General features: G+C 41.7%; 1 protein-coding gene across 1 annotated transcript in view; it reads left to right on the plus strand.

Moving 5' to 3' along the window:
• Nucleotides 1–12,937, plus strand: part of XPR1 (xenotropic and polytropic retrovirus receptor 1) — a 104,210-nt gene that overhangs the window by 7,150 nt on the left and 84,123 nt on the right. Inside the window, exon 2 of the mRNA XM_065842207.2 lies at nt 109–160. Within this exon, the coding sequence (XP_065698279.1) occupies nt 109–160 (52 nt within the window). The remainder of the gene's footprint in view (nt 1–108; nt 161–12,937) is intronic.

The following is a 12,937-nucleotide window of genomic DNA, read 5'->3' on the forward strand; positions in this document are numbered from 1 at the left end:
GAGAATAAAAGGGCTTTAATTGCTTTTGTTTTCAAACAGGCATATCAAAACAATGTGTATATATATATTATTTAATAGTAACTGTGTTCCTTGTTCTCTTTATCACAGGCTTTGAAAGAGATGCTATATGCAGCTGTGGACCAGGCCCCTTCTATAGAAGGTAAGTAAATTGTAACTGAGAGAGTCGTGTTTTTCTTGGCATTGGGTGCTGGACATGTAGTCCTGCTACTTTTCTGTCCTCAGTCCTCCTAAATTGGTAAACTTCATACACTGATGGGCAAATGCCTGGCCTTTCATAGCCCGCGTGCTATTTTTGATTGTTAGAACTCTTTGTCCTTTGTCATTAGGACAACAAATGTCTTTGTATAGTTGGGGACTTCAACAGCTGGATTCCTCTTGCTTATAAGGACATTCACTGGTAGCAGTACTTTCTTCATCGCTTGAGAATAGACCTTTGTTTTCCTGTGACTGGGAGCCACTTCGGGAGATAAGTGTGCTAGAGAGATACTGGTTCCTGTTCTTTACTGGTGACTTGGCCTGGAAGAGTCTCGTCCTTTCGTTCTGTGCCCTCCCCGAGTGCCGTGTTACCTCTCGTATGTCAACATGAGTATATTTTCTTATTTGCATGTGTTTACAGCCACCGAGTTCTCAAAATAGATTATTATAGTACAGTATTTGTTTTTAAGCTCAGTGCATTTTGAATAGTTGGTTTAATTAAGTGATGATCTGCGCCAAATTTCTCAATAGAGCCCTTTCTTTATTCTTTTCATTGTCTTTGAAATACTGAATAATTTTTGCCTTTATGTTGCTTCACTCCCTACTTTCTTGCCCTTTCTGTGCATTTCAAGCTGTTTTTTAACCTCCTTACTGTTGTTATTTTCACTTTCATTGCAGTGCAACATTCATTTCACAAACCTCTTTGAATGTGGCTCTGGGCTGCTTTCTTGCATATTTATAGAGCAGGAGAACAACCGCTGCATCAGTTGGCTGAAATAAATAATGCTAGTCACTATTAATGTTAGCTTATTAACAACTTTCTTGGTGCTGATTAGAAATGGGCAATGAGGTATGACATAGTTAAAATAATACGGAATATCATTTTTTAAGATTCAACTCTGCCTGCTCTTTTATTAGAATTTGAAAACAAAAGCTGCAATGGTTGATAGATCAACTCTGTGTGTGTGTGTGATGGGGCAATCTTCAGTTGTATTCTTCAGAGGCTCAGTCTAAGCTGAAAACTTCACTTTAGACAGGTATAATTTTTAGGGTTTAACCTGACACTTGGTTGCTCACTTGACTCAGCCTGCTAATTGTGTTGAATCAATAAGCCTTTCCTCTAAAATGCGGGTCCTAGAGCTAGGTTTGTAAAGGTTATGGTCTTAGCATCATCTAAAATATATGGGTGGTTTTTGGAAAACTGAATCAAACTTGCCAGCAATAGACTGGCAAAAGAGTGAAGTCTCACTTTATTTCTTCGAGTGGCAAAATTCCTTAAAAATCCCATAAACCATGAACCTAGAGAACCTCTTTCCCTCACAGCACAAAATCAATTTTCTAGCTGAAAGGAGTGGAAGCGTTTTGTGTAAGCCGAACTGACTATCTTTATTAACTTTTAAAGACAACTTGCCAGTTTTGTTGAAAATTCATCATTAGTTTTATGGAAGACTGGAGCATTTACAAGAGGTTTGATGGTTTTTTTTTGTTTTCTTTTTTCTTCATCAGTTTGTTATTGACAATGGCAGCAAATGGTATCTGTGCTAATAAAATTTGGTGGATTTTCCTTGTGGTACGTGGAATTTCAAGGTGGGCTTTGAGTTCCAAGCCCATAAAACTCCAAAGTGTTGTAATGTACTATTTTGGTTTCTTTTTTTCAATGCTTCTTGTGATATCTTGATATTTTGTAATGTGCGGTGATGTTTGCGTGTAAACAGATTTGGCAAAGGGAGAGAAGGTGAAGAATAAAATAGTATAAAAGTCTATGTACTTTTAAATGTTAAAATAATTTTAGCTTGTGCTTCTACTTTTTTTCATGCTTTAAAAACCTCAACAAAAGAAAAGTAATGACTTAACATTGTTCTACTTGGGAAAAGTGTCTTCTGTTTGGGATTTTTGGGTGGGGATTTGGTATCTTCTTCTGTACTGTAGAGAATGAAATGATCCAAACAGTGTTGAACCCCTGACATTTAACTCAGCATGTTTTCAGTTTAATATGGATTTTGTGACAGATCCTTCTGTGTTATTTTGAGCTTAGCACAGAAACTACAGGAGTGTGCTACTGAAACCCAGCTTCCCCGTATGAGCCTAACGTTAATCTTATTTTAGACAGGTCCAACTAAAATCCATTTTCTAATTGATCTAGTTGATCACACACACACTGCAGATGTGCACGGTTGGGTTTTATTTCCCTTACATGTATTGTAAAGCTAATCTCCAGTTAGTACATTGGACTGTGAAGCGAAGGGAGTTTGGTATGCCAAAGCTGCTCCTGGTTCTTATTCTCTTTGTCTGGATGTGTAATTCAGGACTTGGGAATGAGTTCCTTAGATTTCTGCTGCAGGCCGCCTATTTCATCAGTTGGTAAAATTTGTACTCGTACAGAAATGCTTTGTGTTGCTTAGTAGAACGCTGGAAGCATTTTGGAAACACTTTAAACCCAAAAAAAAAGTGCTACCCAACCAAGGCAAGTTGTAGTAGGCAAGGCAGGCAACAGGTGAACCATCCATCAGTAAAAGCTTTTATTTGGTTTGTATTTAGGACTCTTGTTCATGGTTGGGATGTAGGTGAACAGAGCCAACTTCAGAATGACTCTTAAGCTCTTGATGGATGGTCCTAGTGCTATTTCAGTGGACAAAGTGTTGTGGGGAACAGAATCTTGGTTCTAAATTGTGCGTTTTTTGCTCTGCTGGTACCTAGTTATATGGTGACCCTTCTCATTGCACTATATTGAATTATACCTGTGCCCATCTGCTTTTTCCCTGTTTTCCGGTAACAAACCCGGGCTGCGATGTTAAGTAAAAACCATGTAGATGTGAATAAGCAAAGTGTGCCAAGGCTGTATGGTAGGAGGAGATGGCTACATACGTCCCCTGACACTACTGCGAGTGCTGCAGCTCCTTGTATTTCATGAGAGTTACACCAGCCCCCCGCGCATGTCTCTTTTGGCAGTTGCTGGCTGTACATATAGATTCCTTTAATCTGTTCAAAGATACAAAGTAGACAGGCAGGGGAAAAAATGTAACAACAGTTTTCTATGTGCCAGGGTTATTCCTCCAGATGCTCATCATCTTTTCACAAGGCTTTCCCCTGATGAAACTTGCACGGTCCTTCCACCTGAGCAACATCTGTACAAAATTAGTGCTTAGTCTGTTAATTCAATCTCATTGCGCATCACTGGAAGAAGTATCAAATGATGCTTGATTTCCAGCGGTTTGATGGGACTTGGAGGATTCTTTGATGCGTGTTTGCTTTTGTTCGCTGTTTGTTGTGTGATGGTTGCTGTTGTTGGAGCAATATGGATGAATTGATGCTCCCCTGATGTTATTCTCAGCTTCTGAGTCCTCGTTGCAGGCAGGAATGCCTGTGTGCAAGTGTGCCAGGCCCGGGGGAGCAGGCACCCTTCCTCCACCCTGGGCTACCTCTAGGAAGAAGCTGTCACAATTGAGAGATGAAAATCTAGTGTAGGACTTGTTTTCTCTGTATCATAAAAGCTTCAAATACTGACCTCACCACGAGCATGTTGATTTTTTTTTAATTTATCTTTTTTTTTTTACATTCCTTGTTCCTCCCACTGCTTGCTGTCCCCTTTGTCACCTCAGTAAAACAGGTTACTGGACCACTGTTGCTTGGAGTCCTCCCGATTATTCCACTCGGTGAACAGATGTGTCGGCATCTCCCCAAGCTCCTTACGATGCAGCTCTTCTCAGCTGTGGTGGAGATGAAAGTGTGGCTGTAAATTATTCATTCTGATTATCTGCTTGAATGGACAGGGTCCACTCTAAATATTATTTCCTAGAATATTTGTCTTTCAGATATTGAAATTTAACCTCCCTTTAATACTTGTGTAAACAAACGTTGTTGTTGTAATATCAGATGGTACAAGAGCGTTCTGTTGTATCATCTTATTATGGAGATGACTTATTCCACTTAACCTTAACCCCGAATTCCAGCAGCACCTTTTGAACAAGGATCACGCCTTGGTGAAGGGCTGTGTGCGGCTGGAATGGTGAGAGAGTGCGGGAGTGGGGAGTAGGGATGCTTTGAGGTAGGACTCAAGTGCAAAGTTAATAGGTGACATTAAGATACTGTTTGATTGGTAGGGGAAAAGCGGTGGGGGTCATGGAGATCCTCCACTGGTACTTGTAATCTGTATGTTCACTTATTACTAGATTAAAAAAGCAAGAGGTGCAAATATGGGACATCCCAAGAGCAGCAGCGTGTCCTGTGTGGTTACGCTCTTGCTTCTGCTTTCCTTTGTAATGCACTTAGCATGTTAACTGACAGCTACAAATCTTCAGTTTGGAGTTATTTCTGTTAATAAATAAATAAAATAGTATTCTTTAGGGTGATAAGTAACCTTAGTGAATAAGCAGGGTGTGGGAAATCACATTCTTCTTTTCCAGACGAAGTTATGAGGTTGACAGTATTTGTTTATTATATGCAGATATGCCTTGCAGAGTTGATCAAAGGCTTATGGTTTGTATATATGCAGATGTCGTCTCTTTATTTCAAAATAAACATTTATTTCCAATTGTGTAAACTTCCTTTGTAGCGGGTTGACATTTTGTTTATGTGGGAGTGTTTAAGCTTAAGGGAGTCTTCAACAGAACTGCTTCACATCAGCTCCCATGCAGCAGCCACAAGCAGATGAACGCTTTGTCTTTATTTCACTGTGTCGTTGCACACCCATCAAGGACATGGGGATCCCTGTCCTTCTGAAGGACGTGTGTGACAGAAAGTTGGTGTCCTACACCCCAGATGCTGCTCCTTGATTCTGTGCAGGTTGTAATTCAGTCTGGAGGCCTCCGTATTTACAACTAGTGTGTAAATATATATATAAAATCCCATGACTGTCCTCGTTTGGAGACCTGATGTCAGGTATTGGAGTAACTCTAGAAAAATAGGTTATATGGCTTGTTGAATGCGTTAGCTTCCAGAGCATACAACCAGTGAACAGGAGGAGAATCTGGCTGGATACCAGTGTTTAGAGAAGGAGGTGAAGTCTGGTTTCTCTTACCCTAGGGCAGTAAAATTTCAAAGGTAAACAGTGCATGTGGTTGGAACAGGGTGTGGAGTAGTATGAGAGAACAGCTGGATGATCACCAAAATATTTGGAGAACTGATGCCTCTATGAAAATATAGTGCACCGTGTTCTCATGTAAAAGTAATTTTGCTGTTGAAAACAGCACAGTGTCCACAGCGAGACTGACGACGGTGCTTGTGTTGTACCGACATGTGCCACTTGCTGTTCAGATATAGTGATATAGTGACTTCCCCAGGGCTATGGAGGACCAAGGGATTGAATTCTGCCTAACCATTAATTAGTATAATGTGGCTCTGGAATAAAGGGTGGGTAAGGTACAGAGCTGGAGTGACAGAGAATAACTGGCCTTCCTTGTACTTCCCAGTTGCCCCAAGCCAGCTCCTGGCCTGCTTCACCTGTGTGCACAAGCTGGGGAGCTTGTATTATTGCCGAGCAAGTCTTTTATTCCTTTTCCCCTGTCTTCTGATGTGTTGACAGAGCTCTGAGGCTTTCACACCATGTGAAGAACTTGAGTCCTAAGTGTACCAAAGAGTTCAAGGCTTAGGGATGGGCAGTTAATAATGAAGGAGCTGTATGTAGCTCAGGAGGCAGCAGTGAAAGCTGGACCTGGTAGCCAAGGCTGGCCCATATGAAAGGGCTGGATCTAGAGACAGGTTTCTTTTGTGAGACTGCGAAGTGCTTATCAGTCCAGCTGCAGAAGGGCTGTAGGTGACTCCTTGATGATGTATGTAGGGTAACAGCAACATTAGAAATGCTCAACTGTGCATTTTCCTTCCTGCATTTGCTTTCCAGTAATTTAAAAATCCCTGTTTGCTACCTTTTTAGTGGTTAGAGGAATTAACGGTGCTTGTAATTTAAGCGGTGTGTGCCAGGCTTCGTGTTAGCGGTCAAAACTTGAGGCTTAGAAAGCAGAAAAAGATTTGCAGAGCTGGAAGACTGACAGACAGCGGTGCTTTCAATGAAGCACTCCTGAGACAACAGTGAAACATCAAACAGCATTTTGGCTGTAGACATGAGGAAGCACTGCACATGTATATACAAAAGGCCAGTATTTATTGCTTTGGTTCAAGAAAAGACTGCACTAGACATCTTAACAGCAAGATTTAGTGTGTGTAGGAAGCAGCCTCTGGGTTTCTGGTCATTCATTTGGAGCTGTATTTGAAATAGGTGACTTGAATTATTAGTCAATTAAGATTTTTGGATGAGACTGTGGCTACTTGGTGAATAATGCAATATGAATTAAATTCAATTGGTTTCTCTCTCTTTAAAAATGCATGCTATGGGCAAGGGAATGAGCAGAATGGCCCTGGAAGGAAATCTCATTCTTCTACAGTGTAACTGTTAGTAAGATGCCTTCGAGAAATGGCCAACCCGCCAATACCCTGTGGCGTCCTGATGTCCCTACATGATGGGGCAGAGGAGCAAAGACTGTCCCTGGCACCCTCCTGCAGTCGTGTCACCTAAACCTGCTGTAAGGCCACACCGTGCAGCAGCTATTGCAGTAATGGTCTCTGGTCATTAGAAGGTGTGTGTCTTTAAGTACTTTTAAAATTATAGGGGTGCACTGAAAAGTGAACTCACTCCTGGTTGTTTCTTTTTCCTGATTCCTGAAGTAAAAATTAGGGCTAGCTGTGTATTTCACCTGGGTTTTTTTACAGTGTCTGTAGCCTTGCAGCTTGACCCCTTTTTAGTAAAAGTAGATAATGAATTAATTTTAAAATGTAATTGTGCTTTTTGTAAATACATAACCTTTAACTTTAATTACAGTGAAAAAGTGCAAAATTTCAGCATCTTAGTTTTACAAAGCTACAGTTAAAAAAAAAAAACATCCCAAAAACCCAACAGAAAACCCCCAACCAAGGAAGACAAAAACCTCAGCCAAACAAAGCCAAAAAGAGTTAAGTAGTATTTATTTTATTCCACTTATGCCCATTCAGTTAATATATTTTAGATAGTTTTATGCTACTTTTTTGAGTGTGGTAAGCGTTTTCTCCTGATTTAGTACAGCCTAGATGTAAAAGTCTGATCCTATGGTTCTGTTCCCCTGTGAACTGAGAAGGGGAGTAGCTTCAAGAAAACCACAGAGGTATAAAGGATATTTTACTAATGTGTGGTATGACGAGAATAACTAAAGCTCCTTAGTTGTAAGGCGGCAGCACTGTGCATCAGAGTTGTGTACATTCAGCTAAAAATCTCAGGGAAAACAGCATGAAAATAGAAGAATCTGCTTTTTGAAGTGGTTATTGCAGCGGGCACGGTGCCTCTGGGATGAGCACAACCCAGCCCCTGCCCGTTTGTGGGCACTTGCTCTTGCCTTGTGTGCTCAGCAGCTCCACAACTTCCCCTCTGCAGAGAGGGAGGCCGTGTTTGTCTCCTAGGAGATGGAAAACCCATTTCTACTTCCTGATGAGAAGCTGACAGGCAATTTGACTTAACAAGAGAGGCAGGCAGTGTGATTGAGAAAAGGGAAATTGCATGCCATAACATGGTAATATAAATGCAATTTATTTTGCATGTGCTATATGGCTCCGGGCACACATTTTGGGGTGCGTGAGAATTTTTTTGCGTGCTGAAATGTGAGCTCTAAATAGCAAGAAGAGGCGAATTTCGTATCCTAGACTGCGTTTATAACCCTGGTTTTATTTTTACTGTAATTGCTTAGCATGCTTTTATAAATACTCCTAATGTATTTGTGGGGCGAAGCACAGAGAAGCTGAGAAGATCAGCACGAGTGAGCTGTTAACTTGGGATCTGTCTTGTCCCACAGTTGTAGACTTGTTTTGACGTGTGGCCAAGGCTGCTATTCTGGTACCACCTTTGCTGGTGTCCTGTCCCCCCCAGCTCCCCAGGACAGTTCTGCTGAGCTCCTTGCTCAGAAATGATTCTATGACCAACTACACTGTCTGGTTGTCAGTCCCATAATGTGTCGGATATAGGGAAAAATGGGCATCATTGCTCTAAACCTTCATTCTTTTTCTGCACTGTTTCCTATTGTAGTTGATCGATCATTTAAATCAGTTCATTCAGATTATTTTTGTATTTTTTAATGCTGTGCGTCGGGGCATCAGCAGCGTTTACAGTGTGGTTGCTAATCTGTGAATCCAGGTGCTTTTTAAAGGCAGCTCCATTGTGAACACAGCTGTAGGAGTGAGTCACAGGCAGTGCAGTAAAATGGGGTAATAATGAGCAAGATTGGTTGATGTACCTCTAAGGTAAAGTCTATATATAGTTTAATAGAATTTGGCTTGTACTTCAGTGTTTAAGTGCGACTTTGTCTTCCCTAAACAGAAGTAGCAATTAGAAAGCAAGAAAATAAACTGAGAGCCCGATACGGTGTTCCATGTTACTGCATAGCCTTTTGTATAGGCCAAATGGTCCTTGAGCTCTGCAGCAACCTCTGTCCAGCCAGAGAAGACACTTCTCTATCAGAAGCCTGGGTCAAGCCTTGGTTCTGCTCGGACCTCAGTGAACACAGGTGAAGGAAATAATTTCTTGGAAGTTTTTTGTCCTTTTGAAACCTTTAAGGGGTTACAATTCACTGTAATCTAGAGACAAGGCGGCTTCCCAGAGAGGGCAAAGAGAAAAATACCTTTTGCTCATCTGTGATTGAACCGGATTAACATCAGTGCTCACAAGTAATAATTGTGTGTGTAGAGGCTGTGTTTGTGAGTTTCGAATGCTGTAGGTGATGATCTTAACACATGACATTCATTTATCTTGTGGTTTTAATTAGTAGGATGTCAAAAAGACTTGTTTATTGAAGCTTCATGTTTCACAGGGTAAGTCGGTAAAATATGGATTGTGAATGAAATTATGAGCAGTTGCAAGCAGAGAGGTTAGAGACAGGGTGGCGAGCCTGTAGGGTTTCCTACACCTGATCAGCCCCATCTGCTGTAGTTTTCCTGGCTGTAAGGTGACCGCTGGTTTTGGTGAGTGCCTCAGATCCTGCAAAAATACCCCATATCAGGTGTGAATTTTAGCAATGCATCAGTAATGGGGAGCCTGCCACAGCTTTGATACTCTTGAGCAGATGTCATCTTTGTGACGAAGCCTCAGAAAGTGAAGGACCAAGAAGGACAGTGAAGTAAGGACCAAGGAGAATAGCGAAGGAAGGACCGAGGAGGATAGTGAAAGCAAAAGGTGAACAGGTTCATCTGTGTGCATCCTGCCTGCCTGGAGCTGGGTTGGGGCTGCACTGTGGAGTGGAGGTTGCCAGGCTGATTTTGGTTCCTGGCTCATGTTTCTGTGTGCACACAGACACTGTTCTTCTCCAGTTGGTGTCTTTGGCTCTGGTGTTAGCTGCACCCATGTCTTCTTGCAGTGGAAGATTAATTTGCTAATGAGTCTCAAAGGCTTCAAAGGTACTGCTAAAAGAGCTTTCAACAGGTCTTCAAATTTTCCTCTCCAGTTTTAGAAATCCAAATGCAGCTGAGCTAGCATTGATCTGTACCAGTTTCCCTTTCAGTTTCTTCTGCTTTCAGCCAGCTCCGACAGATTCAATTCCAGCTTTTGTTCTCAGCTGATGGAGCTGGGTTGATGTGGCCGCATGCTAATGCCGCGTTCTAGATGGAGCAGATGTGCACCCGCTCGCCTGCTGGCTGAGGAGCAATTCAGCGTTGGAAGGTGCGTGATCTGAGCTTGGACTTGCCTAAGCACAAATCCCAGTAATGAATTAGTCATCAGACGCGGAATTCACTTCCCTGGGGACACGGAGAGGGAGCGAGTACAGCCCAGCTGTCAGTCAGGAACTGCTGATGCGGAACTCTCTCCAGCTGAGAAGGTTCCCCCACCCCTGGTAATGTAGTCAGGCTGGGTTGCCAAATCCTTTAGGTTGCTTTTTCAGTAGTCACACGAGTGCTTTATAGCCTGTGCTTAAAGGCTTTGGTCTCTTTACCTGACTTGCGTAAAAATGTTAACTGGCTATTTTGAAACCAAAGGCAGCAGACCTCAGTCATGGCAACTCCACATGGCAATTGCACAGGAGGCAATTTTACTGAATCCTGTTTATGTGGTAAACATAAACGGGGTTTGCCATCCTCTGTTGGTTTCAGGAGTGATTTTGTGGTTACTGAGGTATATGGGTGATAATGGGGTGAGTTTGGGAAGATGTTTCTCCTCCATCACCTGCTTATCCTTGGCTGCTGTTCTCATTTTGTTTAGCTCTCTTGGGAAGTGTTCAGCTGTGGCATGTGGCTTATGGTGGCTGGTCTCATGTACAATAATTATTTTTGAAGATGTGTGGAAACTTTACCTGTCAAGTATGGAAGAGAAATTATGGCATCGTGTGTTCTTTTGTACCTAACTAGGTCAGTGTCTGTTGGAGACTTTCATTTATGTGCACTGTTTTACTCCTTAGAGTGGGTAGAAAAGGCTGGGGTCTGTATTCTCCTACTGCTTTATGAATTTCCCCATCATAACTTCCACCTCTGCTGGTCCTGTGGAGAGCTGCTGTTACAGCTTCTGTTACCTTTGCTGGACAAACACCATGTGCAATAGCAGATAAAGGGGTGATTCTCTGCTGTAGCCAAGGGAAGAGGCACAAGAACCTCAAGATTATCGTTGATACTGTGGGCTTTTGAATTTTTTTTAATACTGAATAACAATGAGAAAACCTTCCAGATATTAGCTTTCAGTTTGACTTAACTTTCTGGTACCCAAACACTTGATTTTTTATTAACTCCTATACTGAATTGTGCTGAAAGTGCAAAACTAAAATATTGCAGGGAGGTTTGTTCTGAATATTGCAAGAAGCTGGGATTTACTTGCAACTGCACTTTATACTTCCCCTCTTTTCTCTGAATGTTTTGCAATTACTTCAGTTTGCATTTGAAAATGGTCTTTTTGTCAAAGCGTAGTCTGCAGAATGGAAGTGTTCGATTTCTGGTGCTGTAATGTTGACATAAAGTCCCTTTATACCAATTACGGGAGAAACCACTTGAAATATTCTAATTTAAAAAAAAAATAGAGGGGAAGAAGCTTAGACATAGTGTCAAATACCACAGCTTCCTGGAGTTCTCTTGCAAATATTCATCAGACCTTACAGTCTTGTGGTTCTGCTGCTGTGAGACTTTTGAACAGAGGAAGTGAACCCCAAGCCTCTCAGAATATTGCCTGCTGTTGATACAGGTTTTAATCTTCTAGGAGCAGCTTGTAACTGTAACCCAAAGAGATGGTATTATTTCAGTTATTTTTTTTTCAGACAACACCATTTGGCTCTAATGGAACGGAGAAAATGTCACTGTGAGTTCTCTTCCCATTCTTACGTTTACTTTTTCCGGCCCTTTGGCTGTGCTAAGCCAATACATCTTGGACTGCTTGAGAACTGGCGCTTTGTCATCCTCTGTTTTTCAGTTATATTTACACAAATTAGCAAAAACGAGGAAGCGCTTGAAGTTTTATGCTTAGTTGCCTGAGTGTTGTACATGGTCAGAGTTGGCAACTTCTCTATTTAAAGTGTTTGAGTCTCATTTGTGGATTCAGATTTGGTTTGGGTCATCGTTTGGCCATGCCGTTCCTTTTTTATTCTTTCAAGGTTTTAGTTGGTAAGAGTTTTTAATACGAAGTCTCACTTTGGATTTTTAATTAGGCTTCAGTTCTGCAGTGTTGGAAGTGAGTGCAGCTGCTTTGCACTTGCAGCTTCTGGATTACACCACGCTAATTCCTTCTGATTCACATAACGTTGCACTGATCTTCATTGGAAAGTTGATCTAGATTTTTCAGATTTCCAAGTTGGAGCCTGATGAGAGGGCGTTTGTACTGAAAACAAAGGCTCAAATAGGTATTTGAAACCTAAACAAAGCGGGGAGCGTGCTGTCTGCGAGCGAGGTGACTGGTTTTTATCCGCTGCCTCTCTCCTACGCCACGCTGGGTGGAATTATTTGTTGATGGAGAGGAAAGTTCACAATTGGGTTGCAAGGACTGTGGCTGTTTCTGAGAAGAGGCAGAGGAACTGAGGCTGCACTCGCTGACCTTCAGTTAATCTTCCGTGCTTTCCTTTGGCGTGTGGGAGACAAATTGTCTCTCCAGATCCTAATAAAAAGTGGCCTGTTTAATAAGTGTCCTGTACAAATACTTATTTACAAATATTCTTGATCTTTAATTGAGGGATCTGTCACTTGCTGCTCGGTGCTCACTCCTGGCATGGTGACTCTGTGAGAAGATCGCTGACTGCAGGATGTGACTGTTCCCCATGTCTGTCTGGTTCCAACAAGCAGTTTTGCAGCTGATCAAAGCGGGAGGATTATGCTGCTGCCGTGGAACTAAACTGGCGAGGGGGGAGAAATGGCAGCTCTGAAGCAGACCTACCTGAACTGATGGGCTTTTTGTTGTCGACAGGATAATGTGAATAATATGCTGTTTGCTCTGTTGGAATACTTAATCTTGTATTTCAAAGCCCAAACAACGGGTTGACTTTTATCAGAGAGCTGTATTGCATAGAATTCTATACCCAGTGCAAAGCTGATCTTTGCCTGGCTGTAAGGAATACAGGGCATCCTCTGTGGATGTGGGTTTTCAGAATGCTTTTCTTACAAAGAAAAGAGGGATTTTGTTTTACACATATGTATTAATAATCTGAATGTAAAGCCTGTTATGTCTGTCTTATTAAGCGGTATATTTATCACCAACATTGAGAAGTATGTGAAACTAGAAATATGTATTACAGTAGCCTTTAGTGCT

This window comes from Patagioenas fasciata, chromosome 6 (assembly GCF_037038585.1).
Source record: "Patagioenas fasciata isolate bPatFas1 chromosome 6, bPatFas1.hap1, whole genome shotgun sequence".
Classification (NCBI taxonomy): domain Eukaryota; kingdom Metazoa; phylum Chordata; class Aves; order Columbiformes; family Columbidae; genus Patagioenas; species Patagioenas fasciata.